Source organism: Hemicordylus capensis, chromosome 3, assembly GCF_027244095.1.
Source record: "Hemicordylus capensis ecotype Gifberg chromosome 3, rHemCap1.1.pri, whole genome shotgun sequence".
Classification (NCBI taxonomy): Eukaryota; Metazoa; Chordata; class Lepidosauria; order Squamata; family Cordylidae; genus Hemicordylus; species Hemicordylus capensis.
Window position 1 is genome coordinate 225,372,526 of NC_069659.1, and position 27,880 is coordinate 225,400,405.

A 27,880-nucleotide genomic window follows, 5' to 3' on the forward strand; every position below is an offset into this window, starting at 1 on the left:
ATGCATCTGTGCATTGCATCTCTGAGCTTCTGTTGTATCTCTCTGCGCAGTGCCTCTCTATGTATGCACCCCTGTGCATTACGTCTGTGTGTGTGTGTTTCTACAGTTATGTTGCATGCATTTGTATTTGTGTTGTGTGTGTATTTTTGTCATGGGCACTGCATCTGTGTGTTGTGTTTGTGTGTGTTTGCATTTATGTTGCATGCATGTTTGTGTTGTGTGCATGTGTTTGGGTCACGTGCATACATTTGTGTGCTGTGTGTTTGTGAATAAGCAGTGAATAGGCTAAATGTATCATAGAAGTCAAGTGCCATTCTCCTGTCAGCACTCTGACAATGAGGGACAGGCATCAGGACTATCAAGTGAGAGAAGTGTGAGGGAGTCACTCTCTAACAGATAAGAGGGGAGAATGCTGCACTCAGAAGTAATCCTCACACTGCTTCTTCCCCACATTGCTCTAGCTACCCACCTGGCTTTCCCGATAAATCTCCCCCTCATTCCATCACTAATGGAGTAGGCATACCTACAATGGAATCCACTAGCTGGCTCCCCTTGCTGATGTCAGAGACTGGCAAAACATGTCAGTATTCCTGCTTCATTATGAAAAAAACCAACAGTCACACTCTACATAACTTTGCCAGCACTTCCTTCTCATACTTTAATGGGGCAGGAACAGCTTAATAACTTTTGAACTGCTGCTTAAAGGCACTTCTCCTAAACAAGCCTAACAGAGTACATCAGTCATTTTCAACAAAATTTGAAAGAAATTATACCCTCTTCTAGAGATGGGGGGGGGGCAAAGTGTCAGTTTTCAGCACTTTCACTTGCTGTATTATGGCATTTTTAAAATCAGAACTTTGTGAAATTAGGCACATTTGTAGATCTCATCAAGTAGATACTGCATACCAAGTTTCAAGTTACTACAGTAGCTCAGCAGCTGTAATTTTTATAGGCAACTAGCTTTGAGTACCCAGTGATGCTCAGGCTTATGGTGTGGGTTTCTCTTTGTTATTGCATTCCTAGGTTTTATGGCTATACCCATTGTGTATCTGTCTGTCTGTGCGAAATGGTTGTAGGGGTTCCCAAGTACCCTACTGTAGTCACAGGGTCCTAGTAAATCACTGTGCAAAGTTTGGTGCCGAAAGCTCAAGGGGCATGGGAATATATAGGGAATGGACAGAAAAACAGACATTCTATTTTATATAGAGAGATAGAATATTGAGGCTTATAATGGCAGAACCTCCCCACCCCCTGCACAACTCTCCTTAACTAAAGGGGCACTCCTGTTTCCCTTCAATGATTATCAGACATTAGGTTTTAACAGGAAAATTATACAATTGAATACCTTTTTCTTTTTTAAACTTAAGAGTGCTGGTGTTGGAGGAAAGGCAGGTTAATTGGGGTGGGGGGAGTACAGCAGGTAGATAGAAACTGTTCTGGAGATTCTGAAGGGGACCTGGGCATTTTAAAAGGCCTCAGAGGTTGTTTGCACTTGTTCTTTTGTAGCACTTTTCTTTTAAAAATATTTCTAGTGAAGTCTGGACAGTCAGCTTCTTTTTCTCAAGGGAAATTTCCATATGAACACAAACCCACACAAACGAATGGGGGTGGGTGGGTAACAGTTTTTTCACCCGGATCCCCAGCACCACTTACTCAGCTTCTCCTAGGCTGCTGCAAGGGACTCATAAGGCTCCACATTCTTATTTCAGCCTCCTCTGTATCTGGCCCCTCACAGGGTGATCCCTGCCGCCTCACAATGAAGGTCCTGGTTGTTCTTGTCTAAAAGGAGCTGCCTCGTGAGTCTGAGATGTCCTTTCCTTGGAGGCTGGCAGCGCGAACTGTGTGATGTTGCTGCCCCTGACTCACTCCAAAGGGAATGGTCTGAGCTGCTGCTCAGTCATGTCCCTTCCTCAGTGGCCAGCAGCCTGGGCCGAGTGATTGTGCTACTGCTCTTCAACTCTCCCAAGCTACTATTCAGCCACATCCTGCCACGTTGCTGCCCAAACCTGGAAGGTGTGAGGAGCCCCAAGCCAAACTCTTTCTGAACACCGCTTCCCGCCAGCACATTGGGCTGCTTTCCAGTCGCTGCCTCCTCTGTTTCCCATGCCTGGAGAACTTCCTTTCCATGTGCTGCTACTGAAGCACCTGCATGCACGTGGCTGCAAGAATAGAAAAAGGGTGCGCAAAGCAGAGGAGGCGCCAGCAACCAAAACGCAGCAAGGCCTCTGGAGAGAGGCAGCTTTCAAGCAGAGTTGGGCTTCCGGGTGGTGCTGCTGCTGAAGCACTCGCAGAGCAATTTCAACGCTCTGGAGTACACATGGCTGCAAGAAAAGAAGAAGGGCATGAAAAGTGGAAGAGGCACTGGCAGCCAAAACACAGCCCGCTGCTCTGGAGAGGGCTTGGGGCTCCATGTAACTTCCAGGGTCTGGGCAGCAATGAGGTGGGGGATGACTGACTAGCAGCTTGTACGAGTGTGCACAACCCAAGGGTTGTTCTTGGAGAGCAAGGTGCTGGCTATGAGGGAAGGGATGTACTATACTGAGCAGCAGCTTAGCCCAGTGCATTGTCTTTGAAATGAGGCAGCAGAAGCTGATGAGAAAGAGGAGTTTATGACTGGAACACAAGAGGCGATCCCTTTAAGAAAGAAGGCTGTGCCATACTGTTACCCACCTATCCCCATTCATATGTGTGGGTTAGTGTTCATATGCCATGATTTGCTTGGCTTATAAGTTGAGTGTTTATGAGTTGGGGAGTCCCAGTATGCACACCTATGCTACTCTAGATCTCAAATAGCCACTTACAAAGCAACTTGAGACAGGCTTCTATGAAAATCTAGCAGGCAGATGTACCGTTACCATAAGTTCAGATTGTATACCGTGTATTCTTCAGAAATAGGTTTTCATATAGCAAGTTTCCTGTTTGTGCATGTATTTTATTCCACTTACTTAAAACAGTTTACAAAGTGAGTGGCAGCTCATAAGTCATAAAACAATATCAAGGTGTGTGTTTTTAAAATCCAATATAAAAACCAGAACATCAAAATGTGTACAGAGTTACAAAAAACAGGCACACAAATGAAGATAATCACATTATAGCATGCTGGAAAATCTTGATAATAAGGTCTTCATCTGGCAAAAACATCAGACCAGGTATGGTAGCAAGTGAACCTCTCTGAGAAGGGTGATCTCCAATGTGGGGCCCTCTCTCTGGTCAGCACCCATCACATTTCAGAGGTTACGGGGAGAAGGGCCTTTGGCAATGACCTTAGCAACTGATGTGGGAGAAGGCAATCCTCCTGAAAAAGCGGTTTGGATTTCCAAAGAGGTTTGATCAAAGCCACCAGTTTGAAAGCTTCTCAGTTGAAGTTAGAGCCGCAGACACTTCAAAGATTCCAATCAGTGTTATTTTTATTTGTAACAGCTCTTTTAAAAACCTGCTATTGCTACTGAGTAAAGCTTCTGGACTTTGCTGCTGGCACTGAGCTCATCTAGAATTGAGAACTCTCTCTGACCTCAGCTGACTGTTTCAGTAAACTCTCACAGTTTGAGCTGAGGATCCATTTATTAGCCCCACCCATTCCACATCTCTGCAACTAACAGGGTACTGTACAGCTACAAGAAAGTGATCACATAATGGACAATTGGAGAACAGCCCAGTCGGCTTGACATTTCCAGAACACGATTAATCATTTTGCTATGTAGCTGGCTGAAGCCATAGAACAACAATGCTTAGAATTCACTAGTCATTTCATTAAACAAATTGTTTCATACAGACAAAACAACACAGGGAAATCAAAACTGAGATCATGAGAGGAGAAGCAATGATGAGACAGAGGACAAAATAGTTTCCAGTGTCCCTACAGGCCTCCACTTAAGACAACACTTCAAGTTACAAATAATGAATCGTTGCACCTGAAAATGTGTCTAATTCCCTCTGCCCTCGTTCCCTCCACAGTTACCACAAGCTTACCCAGGACAGACTCCATAATAAAGTTAGCTGCAGCTAGCAATAAGAACTTACCCGTGAACAGAGGCATATCTAGGGAAAATAGCGCCTAGGGCAAACACTGAAATTGCGCCCCCTGTCCAAGCATCTGACACCCATTTTTCAGATAACTTTACCATAATATCAGCTGAAAAATACAAGTCAAGCTCGTTAATCTTTTAATATTTCAAAAACTATTTAGCAGTGGACTTAGCCAGGTCAAAAAATGCTGGAAAACTACAAATTTCAATATGTGGGGGCTCATGAAATACTCAAATACTATGTGTACTTGGAAAACTAAACAGAAGTGCCTGTCTAATTCTCTACTATGCATTGTAGCATCACTATTACATAAGTTTAAAAAATCAATGGAGAATTTGACTTTTCCCAGATACTCTGTAAATAATTAAAGGATATGCAGAGTAAACTGTGTCACTGCTTGGAATATATTCTAGTCTTTCAGAAAGACAGTTAAAATGAGAGAAAGAGAGCAAGAAACTCCCAGTGGGCCTTAATATTAAGGGTTTCACACTGATTCAAAGACAAACTCACCATTAATAGCCATATTAGCAAGACATCACATTTAACTCACTTATCACAAGAAGCAAAGTAAGAGCAAATGAATACAATCCTAGCTCTTAAGCGTCAGCTCACAAGCCCTGATTCTCTGTACATAGTGCCAATCTGAATATATGTAAAGTGTCTTATATTATATTATTATTATTATTATTTTTACCCACAGCCCCTTTGGGGGGCTTTCTAAAGGCTGGGTTTTTTTGCAAAGATTCCCCCTCACCCCGCTGGCCTCTAGGGCCTTGCAGGAACCATTTGAGCATGTGCAGTGGCTGTTTTTAAAAATAATCTTTTTTTTTTTAAAGGCCACTGAAAACAAAATGGCCACCGCGCATGCTCAAATGGCCTCTGCAAAGCCTGGCATGACCTAGAGCCTCACAGAGGCTATTTGAGCATGCACGGTGGCCATTTTGGTTTTGGCAGCCTTTTTTTTTTTTTTAATTTTACAAAATGGCGCCCTCCTTCAAGTGGCGCCCGGGGCACGTGCCCTGCCTGCCCTACCCCTAGATACGCCCCTGCCCGTGAATAAAATGTACTCAAGTATACTTCTATGTACTCAAGTATACCATTATATAAAATGTGTATATTTGCATTTTAAATACATCTCCTTTTTTATAAATTGCACAAGAAAGAAAAGTGCTGCCAAGTGAAACTGTGAGCAAACATTTTGCTATATCTTGATTAAAGTCTGAAGAGCCTCCAGGGGCCGATCTGGCCCATGAGCTGCCTGTTGGCTACCCCCATCTTAAATAATTATAGTTATCTGCCTGCAGCTGAGAGAAAGAGATTCGGACAGACATCTGAAAGGGAAAAGGCAATCCTGCAACCTTAAAAATGATTCATATTCCACCTCAAGCAATGCACATATTTCATTGCTATTTTAATTATCCACATACTAAGAACTATGAACCATGCCAGGCAATACCATTTTTTTAAAGAGCAAAAATTAGCTCTCTGAAAAACAATAATGTACCTCTACAGAAATCTAATCTGCTTACCAATGAATGCAGCATAAGAAACCATGTCCTGCCAGGCTTTCAAAAGATATTTATTTATTTATTTATTTTAAAGATACTTGGTGATTAAGATATTATCAAGACAACAGAAGAAGACTGTTCTGAAGTTCATTTTTGTATTCGATGTTAAAATAGAGTCCATTGGAGCTATAGATATTTCCTACCATATGAATACATCAGAACTAAACCTCTGGAGATTACATGGGTTTAGTAAATAGAATGACAAATTAACGTTGGAAACATTTCTGCAATGTTTTTCTAGACTGCATAAAGATCCTTAGACAAACACTGCAGAGCCTCATATTCGTTGTATTCATCTGAATTCCTCTTCTCAGGGATTAGCTCTTTTTAATGCAATATTTATGAAAGCTTGGCATTTTTTATTATTTCAGATAGCATTTATATTGCAATTTTTGAGTGTGTGAAGCATTACACTTATATTGTCTTGATGTAATCCTAACAACAACTCTGAGGAATTATTCCCATATTGCCAGAGAAATCCTTGTTTGCAGCTCAGTCACCATACCTTAACAGCTCAGATAAGCCACAAGACATCAGTTTTTGAACATTTTCAAAATATGAAAATTTTAAATCCATGCCTAAATCCACAGGAAACAGTTCTCTTTTTAAAAGCAGCCATTCCATATAAATACAATACAATGGGCTCAATCCAGTTGTAATGAAGTGCATTTGAGTCCCAAGGCTAAAGTACTTAACTTTGACTGTATCAGGCCCAATGCTAGGAAAAAGTTATCCTGCAGTAAAGGGGCACATTATATAGTCATCAAAGGGAGATCATCATTAAGTAGTCTGAAATCTATTGTTTTAAGGAGTTTTATTACAAAGTTTTTATTTTATTTGTGACTTTTACTCTGTACACAGTGTACTCTTTTACTGTTATCCAGCTGTTGCTGACCTTTAATATTGACAAGTAAATAGTTGGTACTGACACTTGAAAAGGTAGTCGCCAGCATCATTACCTTTCTGGAATTTCCAGGAGGGTAGAACCTGTGAGAAGCCTAAAAACAAAGAAATACAGCTTTAGTGGGGGAAGACCAATTAGAACAATCTTAAATCAAGAAATGTCTTGCTGTGGAAGAAAAATACTACCTTCATGTAGGTTAACAATGAAGCATAGCAACAGCAGAAAAGCAAATGTTTAGAAATGCCACAAGTGAATACACATATAAAACACAGAAACCTTGGAGAAGAGTCTGAAGGAGAATAAATAGGCCTTATCTCCCAAGCAGCTGCAAGAGGAAACATCATGGCTACCATGGGCATTAGCAACATTAGGTCCCCTGGGCACATGCCCCCCACCATCAATTCTTCAATGCCCCAGTCATCTGAACTGCCTGACAAGCTGGGTGTCTCACAGTCACACTGTTACTCTTAACAGTCTCCTTTCATGAGCACTGCATGACATCTGCATTTCTCAGCAGGCATGCACCCCACCCCAAGATGTGATGGCAGCCTTCTGACTGTGCCGTATGTGCGCTCCCAGATCAAGCAGCAAGTTCCTGCAATGCTTGCATGTAACACTGAATGCAGACACAAGAGAAGGCAATGATAGACCTTTGTGGAGGATGAGAGAATGAAGATGAAGCAGGGATGGGAAGGAGAAGAGCAAACCAACTCAAATTGTGGTATGCTCTTTCAGTGTGGTGTTAACTTTCACTTATATGCAGTTATAAAGACAGTTGCCAACATCCAGACTAAACGCTACATAAAATTGGATGGTGCTGCTGAAAGTTCTCAACTAACACAGCACCACCACTAGTTGGTAAAGTGGCTAGTTTCAACAACCTCCCCAACTACTGGAAGCACTCTGCCACTCAAAAACACATCCCTGAAGGGCTGCAGAATTCCCAGGGGCATATTTTCAGGTGGCACAGAGCACTTTCACTGGAAGGGAAGGATGTAACCACAGAAGCACTGGTGCAGTATTAGTTGGGAACTCTCAGCAGCACAGGTGCATCTCACGTAGCACTGGTGCTTTGTTCATCTGGATGTCAGCCACTGCTAATGCAAGCCTAAACATGTCTGCTCAGAAGGTGGCCTCACTGAATTTAGACTTACTTCCAAACAAATATCTATAGCAGGGATCCCCACTACTTTTGAAGCAGGGCGGGGGCACTTTAGCAAAAAGCCTTCAGTGTAAGCGCCATTTCTCACTGTGCTGAGCTTCACACAGTACAGGACCCTTTAAAAGAGGCAGAGCCCTCTCTTAAGAGCTCTGGAAAGGGCTACACTTGCTTGTATTCTGTGCATGCCTTCCAAGATGGCGCAAGGGTTCAAGAAGGTTCCATTTGCCTTAAAGGAGAACACATAGCCAGCACTGCACAGTGAGAATGGTCATCTCTCCGCAGGATGCCAGAGGGACTGTGCAGAGTATCCAGCTTTGGCGAATGCTTCACACAGGCACAATAAACCATTAGTCAGGGAGCTGCACCTAGGGGCTGCCGCTGCCCCTCCCCTGGCCGTACAATGAAGAACACTGATGTACAGGATTGAAGATTAATTATATTCAGCTCCCTGGAAATATTTCCTTTTAGTGGTGGTGGTGGGGGGGGGCAGGATTGTAATCCAAAGTACTAAGAAAAATGCACCAAATTTTACATTTGAAAAATTGCACAGCGCCTACAGAAATATAACAATTCAAAACTCATTATGGCCAATATGATTTTGTTAATATCATTGCTATGATTTTCAGTATTTACCATTGTATCTATGTATTTTAAATCTTATTGCTGTGGAGTTGTGTAATGTTTTATAATGCCATGTAAGTATGTGCAGAAGGTAAGGGGTTAAAGGATAGTTCATGTCACAGAGAGGAGCTGCAGTAATGGGACCCCTGCAGGCAGCTGAGGGAAACCCCCCTTGGAATGTTATGAAGGAGATGACAGCTAGCAGTCTTGGCCATGAGTGAGGGAGTGTGGATATCCGACTCTCAGGAAAAAGGAGTCCAAGAGCCTGTGAAATGTCTTGCTCAGGATTGTAGCTGGGGAAAGATGCAAGCGGGTCACGCTGGAGGCAGTGAGCAGGAAGACAGAGATAAATGCCCACTGTCGCTGCAGCCTTCTGTTGGTCTCATGCTCTGCCCCCGATCAGCGGGATCAAGTTCTCTTTTCTCCCTTCCTGTCCTCCTGCCCCCCACCTCAGCGACCTCAACATCACCGGGAGGGCAAACTTGCCACTGCTGCTGCCTTTCTTCGATCTTTGGTTTTGCTTCTCTTGGTTTAGGAGACTCTGCTCCCTCTCCCCTCCCGCCATGCCTGTTCCGCCTGGTAACAACAAACGATCAGCTTAGGCGGGCTCGCTCTCTTTGCCTGAGAAAGGAGAAGAGAAGGGATAGAGGCGAGAATTCCATCCAATCACTGCATCACTTTCTTCTGTTTCCCGGTCTGACTTGCGCTCCAGCAGCCACGCTACTGGATCGTTTGCCTGCCCCTCCTATTTGTTCTCCACCCTTGTTTCTGCCCAGCTAAGTTTGAACTTTGTTGCAGGATTCCTTTGGAGAGATCGACCTTGCTTTAGGAAAGGAAAAACAAAACACAAAATGGCAAGTGAGAAAGAGAAGACGGAGGGAGGCAGAAGAGAGGAGTGTGCATGTGTGTGCGCGCGCCCATACGTGCCGTATAAGAAGCAGAGAAGACAGTGAAACACAGAATGGAGTAGCCTTCCCTCAAACCTTTCAGAAATCTTCCAGGACTAGGAAAACTGCGTTTTATACCAACACTTTCCCCCCTTCTCCTACTCTGTGTTTGGTACAATGTGTTGGTAGGGAGGTTTCAAAAGTCTAACACACTTTCTAACATTAAGGGGGAAACCATGAACTCCCCTAAAAATGGCTTCTGAGGAGCTGTTGTGAATTCCTGTTTCCAGCCCTCTGCTGATTAGGAGTTTATTTCATTGTCTTAAAGGTTAAATTTGTTTTTGTTTTTTTTTAAACTTTGGATTCATATTTTTGACCTTATCCTCCCAAAAACGCCTTTGGGGAATAGTGTGTGTGTGGCCTGTTCTAGATTCCTGTTTTGCTTTTGCTCCCCCCACCCCGCTGATTAGGGCTTCGCTTTAAATTTCTTTAATGTTGCATGCCCAAGCTGTCATTTGGGAAGCTGGAGGCTGGGGATTAGAGGAGCCCCCGCTGCCCCCTCAGATGTATCTGCGACCACCTCCATGGTCCCTGGAGCCTTAATTTTAAAAGGTATACTCATCTAAAAGCCACCTAAGTTAGTGACCATGTCCTGAAGTAAACTCCATAAAGTGATGAGTATGAGGTACTGTGTTGCATAAAGTATTATGAATGTGTAATCACATCCTGTTTGTGGTAGAGATGATTCCATGGTGCCTTGATGTAACCTTGATTGCTTGTTTGTCTTCATTCTCTCTCAGTGCAGGGAGAAATCCCCCGCCCAAACATATTTTATTTGTAATTTGGCATAGGTAGTGGCTAAGAGTGTGAGCTCTGAATCAGATAATGTATCTGCCATGTGCTCACTGGGGAGGGGCTAATTTCAGTCCTGCAGTGGGGATTTTAATTCTGACCTACCTTGCAGGATTGTTGTATGTGTATTATCCTTTAGATACAGGATAATGTATGTGAAATGCTTTGGACACTATAAAGTGTTATTTAAATAGTAAATATTAAGAAGCACCTGGGTAGATTTCATAAAATATGAATAGAAATCTGTTGCTAGGATTAGGTTTGAAGTAACAAGGCTGCTGAAATAATAAATAAAGCTATGATTGCTTGTGTGCCTGTCTGTCTCTTCTAAATCTTTATGCAAATTGACTTTATGCAAAAACCACCTTGTTGAGGAATCAGGACTGGAGGTCAATAATATAAAAAAGGAAGGAGTAACGTGGAGAAGATGTGTTGTGCCATAATAGTCAGTGAAAGAGTGTCTTGCCCTTTGGCAGAAGAGAGCTGGATTGGAGTTAAGCTCACGATACAGAGAGGATCAAGTGTAGCCTAGTTCAGGAGAAGAGGGATGGTAGATCTCTTGAGAAGCCTAAACATAAGTTAATTAAGAGTGGAAAACCAATAAACTCTCTTACACAGGGTTGTTACTAACTAAGTTTATTCTGCCCGGCTCCCAGAAGCCTCCCTGGTTGCAACTGCATCTCCAGGTTTGGAGATTGAACTTTGGTTATGCTCAGGAGCTGCACTGCAAAGTGAACTCCCAGTCTATGTTATACATGGAGACAAGTTGGTTAGTTGGCAGTGGACTGGTTGCCTCCAGATGTGGCTACAAGGACCACAAATTGGAAAGGAGATTAGAGTCACACTCCCTCTTTCCATGAGGGGGCCCCAGCTAAGCAGACTCCAGAACTAACTACTGTTTGCGTCTGGCATTCAAGGTCATTTCGGCCTTGGAATGAAATCCAAACTACCCTCATCTTCTCGCAAGAGAGATGATACCTGTTGCAAATGAAGCAATTAAGCCAGGAAGGGAAAGCAGATAAAGTGCTGCAGCACCCTCCCTCACAATAGGGATGAGTCAGACACGTCACTTTGAAAAGGTGCACATCGAAACTTCTGACAGAATTATTGGGAGAGTCAGTCCCAACACAGGATACTCTTGACGCACCTGCATACCCTAGTTTTCATTACGATCAGCCTTGCATACAATAGGCGATTTATACACCTTCCTCCTCAGAAAGGACGCTCAGACACAATGTATTCCAAAAAAGCCTGTCTGGACTCCCCTATTCAGCAGAGTATGACAACAGCATAGAGTCAACAAGGCACATTTTGGGATATAAGTATCTCTAACCCCATGACTCAGTGTACTCTCCCGTATCTATCACTGGGGCCTCTCCAACTGAAAAACATCTTCATGCTCCCTTGTGCTTTTACACATGGAACTCCATCAGACTGCAAGAAGCAAGCTTTGTGTTTCCCTCTCTTTCACACTGGGGACTCCACTGCAACAAGGACTTCGGCAAGACCATCTTCATGCTCCCCTTGTGCTTTACACTAGGGACTCTATTGCAACAAGAACTCCAGCAGACCACCTTGGTGTTCTCCTCTCCAGTTGGGCCACCCAAGTTGAAATCACTACCTGGATTGGTCCATGTGCCCTTCCAGCCAGTGTCCCCAGCAAGCGTAGGGAGCTGAGTCCACTCAGCCACTTATCTCATGGGCATCCATCCTTTCACTAACTTCTGCAACCCTCCTGCCTTTCACCTCACTGTCCCTGAAGTGAGTCTCCTGCTGCTTGAAGCCCTGTTGCCTAGAGACAGGTACAGTATAGCAGTTGTCCAGCTCTCAGGACCCCAGTCTATCACTTTGATTCAAACTTTCCCTCTTCCCCCTCTCTTAGTCTCTTTCGCTCTCGCTCTCTCCCTCCCACCTGGGAATGTACACACAATCTGGAAGTTTAAGATAAATGTGCCTTAGTCTATATTTAAACATATTTGTATTGCTTTTATGTTGGGACCACCTAGTAACTTAGTTTATTGCTTTTATTTTTGAGTTCAGACACTTGCACAAATTAAGACTGCTTGGAACTGCCTCCCCTTTTTAAGCTAAATTCCCCACATTTGCCCACAGTGGGGGTGTTAACCAATCAACCCTGAGGCAGTTCCATCAACAGGGTGCATGAGGCAGAATGGGTAAATTCTCCTAGCACTTCGAGTGGATGTGCAGAAAGAGAAATGTGGACTGTTGTTAGTTTAAACTCTTTGCTTTAAATTAATAGCAGAAAGGAATTTAAAAAGTGAACAACATAGTCTGTTAAAGACATCATCTGAAACATTGTTCTGTAACATTCAAATGTACCATTTATAAGAAATCATTGTAGTACTGTAACCACCAACAATTGTCAAGTAGAGATGTGCGTGCACTGAATTTTGTTGTTTGATTCAAGCTCTAATCGAATAGCAAAATACTATAATCAATTCATCGAAACAGCAGCCATTGCCAGCTGTTTAAATTTTAAAATATAACAACACAATCTGGATATCATACGTGTGTGTGCGTGCGCACGCACACATGTGCGTGGGGGGGCTGAAATCTATTTATAGGGGTACAGAATTGTATATGACATAAGAACAGCCCTGCTGGATTAGGCCCAGGTTCCATCCAGTCCAGCATCCTGTTTCACACAGGCCCACCAGATGCCTCTGAGAAGCCCACAGGCAAGAGATGAGGGCATGCCCTCTCTCTTGCTGTTTATTTTCTGCAACTGGTCTTTAGAGGCATCTACCTGACCAGTAGCCATTGATAGACCTGTCCACCATGAATTTGTCTAAGCCCCGTTTAAAGCCATCCAAGCTACGGCCCTCACCACATCTTGTGGCAGAGAATTCCATAGATGAATTATGCGCAGTGGTGGTGGGGAGTACTTCCTTTTGTTGGTCCTAAATTTCCCAGCCTTCAGTTTCATGGGATGGCCCCTGGTACACATTCTAGTGTTGTGAGAGAGGGAGAAAACTTCTTCCCTCTCCTCTTTCTCTACTTCATGCTTAATTTTATACACCTCTGTCATGTTTCCCTGTAGTCTCTTTTCCAAACTAAAAAGCCCCAGATGCTGTAGTCTTGCCTCACAAGGAAGGTGCTCCAGGCCCTTGACCATCTTGGTTGCCCTGTTCTGCAACTTCTCCAGTTGTACAACCTCCTTCTTAAGATACAATGACCAGAACTGCACGCAGTACTTCAAATGTGGCCCCATCATATATTTGTGTAAGGGCATTATAATATGAGCATTTTTATTTTCAATACCCTTCCTAATGATTCCTCTGGTACAGAGCCTGATTGTAGGGACAAGTTACATATTTCACATTTGAGTTCCTTCAGAACTCTTGGATAGATGCCATCTGACCCTGGTGATCTGTTAATTTTTAGTTTTTCAAGGCAGTTTAGACTCCAAAAAGGTCGAGAAACACTGGTTTAGAGCAGTGGGGATTCCATATGCTGATGTGGGGAGGAGCCTGTGGCACCATGGTGATTTAGCAGTGGGGATTCCATATGCAGATAGGAAGGAGCCTGTGATGGATAAGGTCAGTTGGAATGCAACTGTTACTGGTCGGTAGATAGATACATAGATAGATAGAGGGAGGGCAGGGGTCTGCAAAGAGAGGGGTTGTGAGGGAGGAAAGAGCCCCTTCAGGAGAAGGAGGCTGTCATTGTGTGAATTAGATGAAGAAATAAGATTAACAAGATCTGTTAACTCAGGAAGGGGGGGAGGGAGAGAGAGAGAGAAGGGAGGGGAAGGGAGAAAGATGGAAGGGTAAGAGATGGGCCCAAACCTGTCAATGGCCTGAAGGGAACAAGCAGCCATGGCAGCACCTATTAGCATCAAGGAAGGGCCCAGTCAACCACTGCTGCTGTTTGGGGCTGCTGAGGCCATTGGTGGAGGCAGGCAGGCAAGATACAGTCCTGGGCCTGTCAGTGGCCTGAGGGGAACGAGCAGCCATGGCAGTGGCGGCAGCGAGGAAGCTTCCGGTCAACTGCTTCTGCTGCCGCTCCTGTGAGGGTGAGGTCTCTGGGGATAGGGGGCTACAGCTTGGATAATAGGCACCAGCAAAGCTGCAGCCGTGACCAAGAGGTCTGAGGGGGATGGAGTAAAGCGATGGAGGAGTGACCAAGTGGGGTGAGGGGGGTGAAAGCAACAGGATGGAGGAGGAGGAGCAGGAGTGTGGCTCAGGTGAGGGTGGAAAGATCTCTGAGGTGAGGGGGGCTGTGGCAGGGGGTGAGGGGAGCAATCAAGTACTAGCACACAGATGCTCTTCACGGTTTATGCTAGCATAGATTAAAACCAAAACTGGAAAAATGCAAATAATCATAGTAATTATGAGATTATGTTAAAGAAACTAACCAGACCACTATTATATGAAAAGGAGATCTTCTCTATCATTTTCACACACTGCTTTTCAACAACAAAAAGAGTGCTAGCACAGTCGACATGGAAAAAAAGAATAAAACAGCTCCCTGCCCCCAAAGGGCTTATTATCTAAAAAGAAACACAGGTAGACACCAGCAATAGCCACTGGAAAGATGTTGTGTTAGGCTAAATAGGGACAGTTGCTCTACCCGTTAAATATAAGGTAATCGCCACTTTGAAAGGTGCCTCTTGTGATGAAATGGAGATTTGTTTTGGAATTATGATTAGAAAAAATATTTATAATTTGTGGTAAGGTATAAAGCAGTAGTGGAGATATTGTACTGCATGTAACAGAGGCAGCAAAAGCACTGTGGTGATTGGGTAGTGGAGATTCTATATGCAGACTGGCAGAAGGAGGCTATGACAGTTAAGGTCAGTTGGAGTGTTTGTTTATTTATCATATTTTTACACCGCCAAAAACTTACATCTCTGGGAGGTTTACAACAAGATTAAAAAGTAAAAAATTAATTAAAAACAAAAACAAAACAAAAATTTAAAAGCAAGATATGTAAAACACAATTTAAATTTTTTAAAACAATATTCTAAAAATAACATTCAAAACAATCAAAACAATATCAGTTAAAAGCCTGGGTGAAGAAATGCATCTTTAAGGAGTTTTTAAAGGATGTCAGAGATGGGGAGGCTCTTATTTCACTACGGAGCGCATTCCAAAGCCTCGGGGCAGCAACGGAGAAGGCCCCTCCCTGAGTAGCCACCAGACAAGCCGGTGGCAAATGCAGACAGACCTCTCCTGATGATCTGAATGGGCAGTGGGGTTCATTACAAAGAAGCCGTTCTCTTAAAAACCCAGGGCCCAAGCTGTTTAGGGCTTTATAGGTTACTAGTATTTTTCAGCCCGTTAAATTAACGGGCGCTAGTAGCCTTTCTTTCTTTCTTTCCTTCCTTCCCCCTCTTCTCCATCCCATCTTTCTTTTTTCTTTCTCTTTCCCTCTTTCCTTCCTTCCTTCTCTCTATTTCAAATTAACGGGCGCTAGTTGAGTTTTCAACCCCCCTTCCTGGGATTCGCCAGAGAGGAGCCTTCCCCCGCAAGAGAGGAGCCTTCTTCGCTGGCCGCCCGACCTTCGAGCGAGACCTCTTCGGCCCGCCAGGGCCTTGGCTGACTGGCTGTTGGTAGGCAGGTAGGTGAGCCAGGCCAGTCTCCGCGCCGCTGCCTCTCGCCGCGCACCTGCCTCCCGATCCCCCGTCCCTGCCTGCCGCTGCCTTCCAACCCACGGCCGCTGAGGGGCGCGGGTCCGGCCGCTGTTGTGGCAGCAGTGGCTGGGTCCCGCTTCGGGCTGGCCTGTGCACCGCCGGGAGCTCAGCACTGTGTCTGGCCTCTTGCGCTGCTGGCGAGGGAAGCGTGGGACCCGGCCTGGCTCACCTACCTGCCTACCAACAGCCAGCCAGCCAAGGCCCCGGCGGGCCTTCCCCCCGCTCGTCCGGCCTTATCCTCCTCCGCTCACCCGTCCTTTCCCTCCTCCTCTCACCCGGCCGTCTCCTCCTCCTCTCATCCGGCCTTTTCCTCCTCCACTCGCCTGGCTTTCCCCTCCTCCCGCCGCTTCAGTTTTTAATTTCTGCCATTGCCGTCTCTGCTCTCCCGGTCCCCCCGTGGGCCCGTCTTTTTACTCTTCTCTTTTCTTCCAGCCGTTTTTTTTCCTTTTGGTTCCCCGCTGCCGCCTCTGCTCTCCCGGTTTCCCCGCTGCCGCCTCAGCCCTCCCGGTTCCACCACTGCCGCCTCAGCCCTCCTGGTCCCCCTGCTGTCGCTTTTGCCCATAGGCAACACATCATCAACATGGCCGTAACTTTCTCGGACATTCTGGGCATGCGCTCCGTGCATGCCCAGAACAGCCGAGAAAGACACGGGCCGAAGAAAGGCACGGGATCACGCTTTAGCTTTTTATTATAGAGGATGACCAACACCTTGTATTTTGCCTGGAAATATATTGGCAGCCAGTGTAACTCCTTCAATACAGGAGTAAGATGGTCTCTCCTAGATGACCCAGAGACCAGCCTGGCTGCCACATTCTGGACCCACTGCAGTTTCCAGACTACGTACAAGGGCAGCCTCACATAGAGCGCATTGCAGTAATCCAGTCTGGAGGTTACCAGCACATGTACCACTGTTTTGAGGTCGTCTAACTCAAGAAATGGACGCAGCTGGCGTATCAGTCGAAGCTGATAGAAGGCACTTCTGGCCACCGTCTCAACCTGGGACACCAAGGAGATACTTGGATCCAGATGCACCCCTAGACTGCGTACCTGTTCCTTCTGGGGAAGTGTGACCCCATCCAGAACAGGCAGATCAAACTCGTCTCTCGAGTTCCGACCCTGCACAATGAGTACCTCCGTCTTATCTGGATTCAGTCTCAGTCTGTTATCCCTCATCCAGCCAATTACCACCTCCAGGCAGGCATTTAGGGAGGTTATGCCCTCTCCCAATGATGCTGACATGGAGAAATAGATTTGGGTGTCATCAGCATACTGATAGCACCCTGCACCAAATCTACTGATGATTTCTCGCAGCTATTTCAGGTAGATGTTAAACAACATCGAAGACAATATGGAGCCCTGAAGGACACCATACAAAAGTTCAGATTTTGAAGAACAACAGTCTCCTGGAATCTGCCCGAGAGGTAGGAGCGGAACCACCGCAAAGCAGTGCCTCCCACCTCCAACCCCCTCAGATGTTCCAGAAGGATACTATGGTCGATAGGATCGAAAGCCGCCGAGAGGTCCAAAAAGACCAACAGAGTCACACTTCCTCTGTCCATTCCCAGTTGGAGATCATCCATCAGGCCGACCAAGGCAGTCTCCACCTCATAGCCAGCCCGGAAGCCAGTTTGAAATGGGTCTAGATAATCCGTTTTCTCCAAGACTGTCTGGAGCTGGGAGGCCGCCACCTTCTCAATTACCTTGCCCAGCCATGGAAGGTTGGAGACAGGCCTGTAGTTACTCAGCTCTGAGGGATCCAAGGTAGGCTTCTTTAGAAGCGGTCTAATAATTGCCTCCTTAAGACTAGGAGGCATCCTACCTTCCCTCAGAGATGCATTTATGATCTCTACCAGGCCATCTACAACAACCTCCCTGCTAGATCGAACAAGCCATGTTGGGCAAGGGTCAAGAGGACAGGTGGTGGGCCGCACCGTTCCAATCAGCTTGTCCACATCCTCAGAAGTCACAAACTGGAACTGATCCAACCTAACCACATAAGAGGAGTCACTGGATACCTCCGCATCAGATACTGAAGTATGTGCGGAGACAAAATCCAAGTCGGCCCGAATAAGAGAGATTTTCCCCACAAAGAATTCATTATTATTATTATTATTATTATTATTATTATTATTATTATTTTGCATTTATATCCCGCTCTTCCTCCAAGGAGCCCAGAGCGGTGTACTACATACTTAAGTTTCTCCTCACAACAACCTTGTGAAGTAGGTTAGGCTGAGAGATAAGTGACTGGCCCAGAGTAACCCAGCTAGTATTATGGCTGAATGGGGATTTGAACTCGCGTCTCCCCGGCCCTAGTCCAGCACTCTAACCACTACACCACGCTGGCTCCTAAGACATCACACCACATCACAGTGGGTAATAGATGGTTCCAAATTCTGATTCAAGGGACGAGGGGCACATACCAGCCCTCTCACAACCCTGAACAACTCCGCTGGATGTGAACTTGCGGATGCAATATGGACAGAAAAGAATTGCTTCTTTGCCGCACGTATCGCCTGAGCATAGGTCTTCAAATGAGCTCTATGTTGCAATCTGTCAGAATCAAGCCAAGTCCTTCTCCACCTGCGCTCTAGTCGTCTACCTCACCGCTTCAGCCCCCGTAGTTCTTCCGTATACCAAGGGGCCAGTTTTGAAGTGGGTCGGAGAGGACATTTAGGAGCGATCATGTCTACCGCCCCGGTGAGTTTTTTGTTCCAATTCTCCACCAGGACATCAACAGGATCGCCGGCAGAGCCAACACTGAATCCCTCCAAGGCTTCTTGAAATCCTATGGGATCCAATAACCTTCTCGGGCGGACCATCCTAATAGGTCTCTCACCCCTGCGAAGGTGGAGTGTGACCGTGAGTCCAACCTTAACCAGATGGTGGTCCGTCCATGACAAAGGGGAAATCACAGGATTCCCCACCCACGGAACACCACCCTGATCAGAGTGAAAGACCAAATCAAGCATGTGACCTGCAACGTGCGTCGGTCCCAAGACCACCTGAGATAGGCCCATAGTCGTCATGGCCACTATGAACTCCTGAGCCGCCCCGGACAAATTGGTCCTGAAATGAACATTGAAGTTGCCCAGCACCACAAGCCTGGGCGACTCCAACACCAAGTCCAAGTCCAAGTCCGTCAGCTCAGTCAGGGACTCTGTTGAGCAGCGGGGCGATCGGTACACCAACAGAAGTCCCAGTCTATCCCTGATCCCCAAACTTAAGTACACACATTTGATATGGTCTGATACCCTAACAGAGATCCTGGTAAGGGGGATATTATTCTTGTAGACCACAGCCACTCCACTTCCCCGCCCCCGGTCCCTCACCCACTCCTCAACAGAGTACCCTGGAGGGAGAAGCCGGGACCACAGTGGGCCCCCAGCCTCCCCCAACCAGGTCTCTGTAATACATACCAGGTTGGCACCTTCATCCAGTATCAAATCATGGATGGTTTCTGATTTGTTCTGAACCGACCGAGTGTTACTGTTACTTGTTGGAAGATGTGCTTTACTGTAGTTCTGTGTCAAAGAGATAATTGTCATATTTATTTCAAACAAGAATAAGTCATTGGCCATCATTTATCCTGGGTGGCATCTTCAATTTCACCCAGTCAATTCCCACATGAAGATAGATTGATAGTTGTGTCAGGACAACATAGCTACCTGGAGGTGTTTGAGTGCTGAAAGTTTCCTCTCGGTTTGGCAGCAGCTGTTTATCCAGCTATAAATGTTTCAAAACTTCAAGGTGCAGCATCACACCTCTTTACACAGTTACCATGGCAAATGTCTGTCACCCACCTGATCCTATTAGCATGCAATGATCCATATTCTTTTTGAGACCTACTGGTGAGGAACAGCATAGTCTCAAGATCAATTGTACTTGTCTCTGTAGCAACAGGACATCAAATGTCAAGCTTATGTTAGCAACACTTGCTCACAGATGTGTGTGCTACACACTTGTGCATCTTTGCTTTTTGGCCAATTTGGGAAATTTGCCTCCAAATCAAATTTGGACACACAAACAGACTGCAATCTAGACAGAAGCAATACAAACCGAGTACCCCAAAGGTGCAAAAACTCAGAGACAAGGTGTTTGAAAACAAGGGATAAACTATTTGTAAACTGCAGAGGCACGATGTAAAATATGGTAGTTGGCAACTGGCAATCATGGTTGTGCAGGGAGTGAAGGCAAGGATGAGAAATGAGGGAAGAGAGAGTGAAGGCTATAAAAGCCTGAAGGTTGGTGAGTGTTGGAATGTGGACCAAAAGAGGAGGGGGAACAGAAAAAGAGAATCAAGAACATCTTTGACACCTGTCCTCAGTCTTCTGTGTGATGCCAAAGGGATGTCTCCAATCAGGGAAGATTTAGGAGGTCCCAGATGCAAAGGTTTTTCTGAAGCAGCAGGAAAGAAGAAGCAGGGTACCAGCTTGGCATTAAACTCCAACGTCTGTGACATTCCAGGTGCCAACAGCAGTACTGGGTTTCCAAACCAGTCAGGAGCAGCGTTCTCTCTAAAAAAAATTTCATCTGTGTGTGGAATGAATTTTGTCCTGAGTGGCAGTACCAAGGCAGTGTGTGCGCACATGCATTCAGAGTGGGACCTTTCTGATTAAACGCAAGCAGGATCTAAAATTAACTGAGCAAACATCAAAAAATGTGAGCATGTGCATGCCTTAGAGGGAACACTGGACCGGCACAGGATTTAGTCCATGACAAGTCTATGTAGGGAATGGACTTTGCTCAGAAGTCCAGTGACTTTTAGGGAGTCAAGCTCAGGGATTAACCTATGACAGGAATATGTACAGAAGAACCCAAGAATATCCGGGACAGTCTTGTGCTGGTCTCTCCACAGCATGTTCCATACAGCAAGCCCACACAAGAAACACCCAAGGGCAGTGATTTCAGCTCATTTCAGGTATTCCCACAGTTCAGTGTTCCAGCTTAGGGGCTCACAGACCAGTAATTCAGCTTAAGGGTTAGGGTTTGAGCACACAGGTGGGTGCTAAACCAGGCAGGCTCTTGCCCAGTACAAGACAGTGTGTGTTTCCAAGCTCTCACAAAGAATTATTCCACCAAGCGACTTCACAGAAACCACATGCTCACAAACAGGAGAAAGGGGTTTTTATAGGGTGCTGCCTTCTGTTAAGTTCTAAAAGCAGGGAAATTTAAAACTACAAATGAAGACAAAGGGGGAATTTTAGATACTGCACTTAGGGAAGATGCAGGTGTGGTAGCTGCTCTTCAGATGAAGCAGAGAACAAAAGGCCTCTATTGTGCAAATCTACATAACTGATTTGGGGCTTAACCTCAATTGCATTCAGGTATGTGTTGTCCCTGTTTCTCAGGGACAGACTTCACAGTTCAAGACTCTTTGCTGTGCCAGGAACTCTGGCTTCATTCATTCATGCACAAAATTCATAGAGTGTCAGGATGTGCACACTAAGTAGCTTTTGCACCAGTTCAGGATTTACATTACACAGCTGCTTGATCCAAGCAGAGGCCTATTTCCCTCTTGGCACCACCCCGGCTTTGATTCATCTTGCTTCTATAGGAAGCCAGAGTTTCCCGAAGAAAGAGGCTGTCTGGTAACACTTTTGAACAGTCCAGAATGCAAAGTTAAGGGGACCATGATTTAAACCAGTAAAATATATCACTAGATGTGCACCAGTACATTTATGTAAGGAAGAGAATTAGAGGTTCTGTATGGCGCAGCGGGGAAATGCTTGACTAACAAGCAGATGGGGTTGCCAGTTCAAATCCCCGCTGGTACTATATTGGGCAGCAGCGATATGGGAAGATGCTGAAAGGCATCATCTCATACTGCTTAGGAGGAGGCAATGGTAAACCCCTCCTGTATTCTGCCAAAGAAAACCACAGGGCTCTGTGGGTACCAGGAGTCAAAATTGACTTGACGGCACACTTTCCCTTTACTTTTATAGCCATCATGACCGATAGCTATTGATAGATTTATCCATATCATCCATTAATTTATCTAATCAGACTTTAAAATTCATCTAACTAGTCGGCATCACAGTATCTTACAGCAGACTTAATGATGTGCTCTTTAAAAGAAGTACTTTTCTTTTCTCTCCTGAATGTAAAGCAAATAATCTTAACTAACTGAGCAAGTACTCACACACACACACACACACACACGATCCATTTCTCCACACTATGCACTTATATAAAAACATCTTATGTTCTTCCTGCACCTTAGTAACTTTTTTCTGAACTACCAGACTAAATTACTTGTCAAGATGGATTAATGATGCAACTCACTATCAAGCAGCTTCATATATTCAAAATGCCACTCACTTTGGAAAACGGCAGCACTGTGAACAGAGCAAATCCTAATGTCCACATACAGGAGAAATGAGTTGCAAAGATCTCATCATAACTGAAGCCTCAACTAAATGTCAGAACTGATAAGGAGAGTTGTAAGCAACTTGGCTCTGATAGACTGACCCTTTATGACTTCACAGATCCATAGTGAGCTTGTAGTTACCTAGGAAACTTTGGGTGCTTTATTTTGCATATGAAGGTTTCCTGTACAGGATTAAAGCATTCAAACCATAGCTCTGCAGTGTTTTAACTCCCCTTAATCTATTCTATGAAGAATGGTTCTTTAAAGACACCACTTCTGCCATTCTATCCAAGTCTAGAGGACCCCCGGACCAATAACTAATGCCTCCAATGTGCACCCACTGTCACCAATAACTGTGTGTTCCAAACTAATAAAACATTATATCCTTTCCTATATTTGCCCCCCGCCCCACTTCAGTAGGTGGTGTAGGCCTTAGGCATGGAGACTTGAGATTTTGCAGTGTTTAAAATTACATACTGTTGCATTTCCTATTATTTAGAGTAGGATGTGTTGCTTAAGGGAGCGTTTAAAAATAGATGACCCAGTTCATCTCTCATGTTTATTTTTACATAAGAATATAACAGCAGCCCTGCTAGATCCTAAGGCCTATCTAGTTCAGCATTCCACAGTGGCCCACCAGGTGCCTCTGATAAGCCCATAGGCAAGAGGTGAGGCCATGCCCTCTCTTTTGCTGATGCTCCCCTGCAACTGGTATTTAGAGGCATCTCATCTCTGAGGCTGGAGGTGGCCCATAGCCAACAGACTAGTAGTAGCCATTGATAGAACTGCCCTCCATGAATTCGTCTAAGCCCCTTTTAAAGCCATCCAAGCTGGTGGCCATCACCACATCCTGTAGCACAGAATTCCATAGATTAATTATGTGCTGTGTGAACAAGTACTTCCTTTTGTCGGTCCTAAATTTCCTGGCCATCTGTTACATGGGATGACCCTTGGTTCTAGCGTTGTGAGAGAGGGAGACAAATTTCTCTCTGTCCACTCTCTCTATGCCATGCATAATTTTATAAACCTCTATTATGCCTCTTTTCCAAACTAAAGAGCCCCAGGTGCTGTAGCCTTGCCTCATAAGGAAGGTACTCTAGGCCCCTGATCATCTTGGTTGCCCTCTTTTGCATCTTCTCCAGTTGCACAATCTCCTTCCTAAGATATGGTGACCAGAACTGAACACAGTACTCCAAATGTGGCTGCATCACAGATTTGTATAAAGGCATGATAATATTAGCATTTTTATTTTCTATCCCCTTCCTAATGATTCCTAGCAGGGAATTTGCCTTTTTATCAGCTGCCACACACTGAGTTGACACTTGCAATGAGCTGTGCACCATGACCCCAAGATCTCTCTCCTGGTCAGTCACAGACACCTCAGACTCCATCATTGTATATGTGAAGATGGAGTTTTTTTGCCTCAATATGTATCACTTTACACTTGCTTACATGAACCACATCTGCCATTCTGTTGCCCACCCACGCAGTTTGGAGAGATCTTTTTGGAGTGCCTCACAATTTGTTTTGGATTTCATTATCCTAAATAGTTTAGTGTCATCTGCAAATTTGGTAACTTCGCTGGTTAACCCAACTTCTAAACCATTTATGAATAAGCTAAAAGAGCACTGGTCCTAGTACAGAACCCACACCAAAAAGTTATCTTTCCTCTCCAGCCTCACTGACTGTTTTCACTTAACATTTTATAACCTCCCTCCCCTGACTTGTGCAATCCACCCCAAAAGATTGAGGCTGGTTGCTTCCCTCCATTGGGAAAACTGACAATTTATTCCTACCCTCTGTTTCCTGTCCTTCAACCATTTACTGATATACACATGAACCTGTCCCCTTATCCCATGACTGCTAAGTTTACTCAAGATCCTTTGGTGGGGGACTTTGTCAAAAGCTTTTGGAAGTCCAAGTATACTATGTCAAATGGATCACTTTAACAACATGTCTGTTAACAATCTCAAAGAACTCCGAAAGGTTAGTGGGGCAAGATTTGCCCTTACGGAAACCATGCTGGTTCTCCTTCAGCAAGACCCATCCTTCTACATTTTGTCCTTAAATATGCTTTCTATCAATTTCCTGTAATTTCCCCTATCCCTCCTGGATTCCTTTTTGGAACTGGAGTTATATTTGCTACTTTCCAGTCCTCTGGAACAGGAGGCACACCACACATGTACTGAGGCGCAAACCAGCATAGCAAACAGGGTTAGCAGACAGGGCACTGGAGTTTTGTGGGAGTTTAGCAGGAAGTGTGCAGGGGAGCCTGAAACAAGTCCCTGTGATCACAAGGAGCCTGGTGGAGAAGAGAAGGTAAGTACAAATCCCTTCCTCATTTAAGTACTGATCCCTCCCTCATATTCTTGAGAAAGGCTGTTTGGACAGTTAAATAGCTGACCAATACAGCTGAGACCTGCTAGCCTTCTAATAAACTATCTCTAAATACTGTAAACAGCCAACAAAACCAGTTATGAAGACAGAAAGTCAGCAGGGGTGGGGGCACTTCCCAGTGTATTGCACAGAGTGTCACGTGTATGACTATTTGCTCCATGGGCAGAAGTCATGGGGGTGTGCTTGGTGCAAGGAGCTCCTGGCTCTAAAGGAACAAGTTTGTTCCCTTGAGACCAAGGTGGCGGATCAGGAGAAGCTCAGAGACAGAGAGGCATGCGGACAAGACCTTCAGGGAAGTGATAGAGGCATCCCACTGCAGGGCTGATAGCTTCTCTGCTGTCAGGGAGAATAAAGGTCTTGGGCAAGGAGGACATTGGTCTGAGGAAGAGGGAAGTGCTCCTTTAGAAGGGACCCTTTCTGTGGAAGATGAGCCCATATCCTCTTGCACAGGGGATACTCCTCCGGGGGGTGGGGGCCTCCTTGTAGTGGTCAATTCAATCATTAGAGGTATAGAGAGATGAGTTTGTGACACATGTGTTGACCACACAGTGACTTGCCTGCCTGGTGTGTAGGTTGCAGACATCACGCAGCGTCTAGACAGGCTCTTAGGCAGTGCTGGGGAGGATACAGCTGTTGTGGTGCACGCTGGCATCAGCGATGTGAGGAAATGTAATTGGGAAGTCCTGGAAGCCATATTTAGGCTGATAGGTAGCGTATTGAAGTCCAGGACACCCAAGGTAGCATTCTAAGAAATGCTACCTGTTCCACAAGCAGGTACAGTGAGACAGGCAGAGCTGAGGGGTTTCAATGCATGGATGAGACGCTGGTGCCGGGAGGAGGAGTTTAGATTTGTTAGGCACTGGGATACATTTCGGGGGAAGCAAGTCTGTACAAAAGGGACGGGCTGCACTTTAACCAAGATGGAACCAGACTGCTGGCGCTTATAATCAAAAAGGCTGCAGAACAGCTTTTAAAATGACGCCTGGGGAACAGCCGACAGAAGCTGGGCAGTATCCAGCTGGCAAATGTGATCCTTTAAAGAGCAAGGGTGCAAAGGATTCAGATAAAACAGAAGGGGACAGAGCAGTCAAAGCAGAACCACATAAAGAGCAGACAGAAGGCTGTGCCAGCTAGTCAAAGAGTCAAAAGAAAAATAGCATTCACCAGCTAAGAGATTCAGTGTATAGGTGCTTATATGACAATGCCAGAAGCTTCTGAGCCAAGATGGGTGAACTGGAGTGCTTGGTTGCTAACACAGAACTAAATATAGTGGGCATAACAGAAACATGGTGGAACAGTGAGAATCAGTGGGACACTGTTATCCCTGGATTTAAACTCTATAGAAAGGACAGGGAGGGGCACATTGGAGGTGGAGTAGCACTGTATGTTAAAGAAGGCATAGAATCTAACAAGCTAGAAAACCTAGGAGGACTGGAGTCCTCCACAGAAACCCTGTGGGTGCCAATACAAGGCCTGAAAGGAAATCCCCCTCCGGATCAAAACACTGACATTGACTGGGAGTTACAGGAGGAAATCAGGGAGGTGTCAAGGAGAGGCAGGACAGTAATAATGAGTGACTTCAATTACCCACACACAGCCTGGGTAAATTCACAGTCAGGTAATGACAAACAGGTCAAATTTCTAGATACGCTGAATGACTGTGCCCTTGAACAGTTGATCTTGGAACCAACCAGAGAGGAGGCAACCTTGGACTTAATCCTGAGTGGCACCCAGGACCTGGTGCGAGATGTCAGTGTTGACTCTTTAGGGAACAGTGACCATAGTGCTGTATAACTTCAGCATACATGTGGGGAGGGAATCACCAAGGAAGTCTAGCACAGACACTTTGAATTTCAGAAGAGGAAACTTCTCCAAAATGAGGAATATGGTGAGAAGAAAACTGAAAGGGAAAATCAGGACAATCACTTTGCTCCAGAATACATGGAGTATACTCAAAATCACAATACTAGAAGCCCAGTTAGACTGTATACCCAAAAGGAGGAAAGGTACCACTAAGTCCAGGAGGATGCCAGCATGCCTAACAGGAAATGTCAAGGAAGCCAGAAAAGGGAAGAAGACTTCCTTCCGAAATTGAAAGGCCTGTCCAAATGAAGAGAACAGAAAGGAACACAAACTCTGGCAAAAGAAATGCAAGGTGACAATAAGGGAGGCAAAAAGAGAGTTTGAGGAACATTAGCTAAAAGCATCAAGAGGAATAACAAAAGCTTCTTTAAATATATCAGATGCAGGAAACCTGCCAGGGAGGCGGTTGGACCATAAGACAATGAGGGAGTGAAAAGGATTATGAAGGAGGATATGGAGATTGCAGAGAAGCTAAATGAGTTCTTTGCAACTGTCTTCATGGCAGAGGATACTGAGCATATACCTGTTCCTGAACCAGGCTTTTCGGGGATGGAGGCTAAAGAACTGAGTCAGATAGCAGCGACAAGAGATGATGTTCTAAACTGTCTGGAAAAAATTAAGACTAGCAAATCGCCAGGGCCAGATGGCATCCATCCAAGAGTCCTCAAAGAACTCAAATGTGAGATTGCTGACCTCCTTGCTAAAATATATAACTTATCCCTGCAATCAGGCTCTGTATCAGAGGACTGGGCAAATGTAACACCGATTTTCAAAAAGGGATCTGGGGCGATCCGGGAAATTACAGACTGGTTAGCATAACATCCATTCCAAGCAAATTGATGGAAAGCATGCTCAAGGATATAATTGTAAAGTACATAGAAAAACACGCCCTGCTGGGAGAGAACCAACATGGCTTCTGCAAAGGTAAATCTTGCCTGACAAGCCTTTTGGAGTTCTTTGAGAGTGTCAACAAGTGTTTAGATCAAGGTGATCCAGTTGACACAGTATACCTGGACTTCCAAAAGGCTTTCAACAAAGTTCCTCATCAAAGACTCATGAGAAAACTTGGCAGTCATGGGATAAGAAGACAAGTACATGTGTGGATTGCTAACTGGTTTAAGGACAGGAAACAGAGGGTAGGTATAAATGGAGAGTTCTCACAATGGAGGGAAGTAAGAAGTGGGGTCCCCCAGGGATCTGTTCTGGGACCGGTACTTTTTAGTTTATTCATAAATGATCTAGAAGCAGGGGTAAGCAGTGAGGTAGCCAGATTTGCAGATGATACCAAACTCTTTCGGGTAGTGAAATCCAAAATGGATTGTGAGGAACTCCAAAAGGATCTCTCCAAACTGGGTTAGTGGGCAACAAAATGGCAAATGCGGTTCAATGTTGGCAAATGTAAAGTGATGCACATTGGGACGAAATACCCCAATTTCAAGTATATGTTGATGGGATCTGAGCTGTCGGTGACTGACCAGGAGAGAGATTTTGGGGTCATGGTGGACAGCTCATTGAAAGTGTCGACTCAATGTGCGGCAGCTGTGAAAAACGCCAATTCCCTGCTAGGGATCATT

The 27,880-nt window shown here is 45.1% G+C and overlaps 1 protein-coding gene across 1 annotated transcript in view; it reads right to left on the reverse strand.

The window, feature by feature from the left end:
- Window positions 1–27,880, reverse strand: part of ANK3 (ankyrin 3) — a 661,543-nt gene that overhangs the window by 590,090 nt on the left and 43,573 nt on the right. The window contains exon 2 of the mRNA XM_053306987.1: window positions 6,554–6,592. Within this exon, the coding sequence (XP_053162962.1) occupies window positions 6,554–6,592 (39 nt within the window). The remainder of the gene's footprint in view (window positions 1–6,553; window positions 6,593–27,880) is intronic.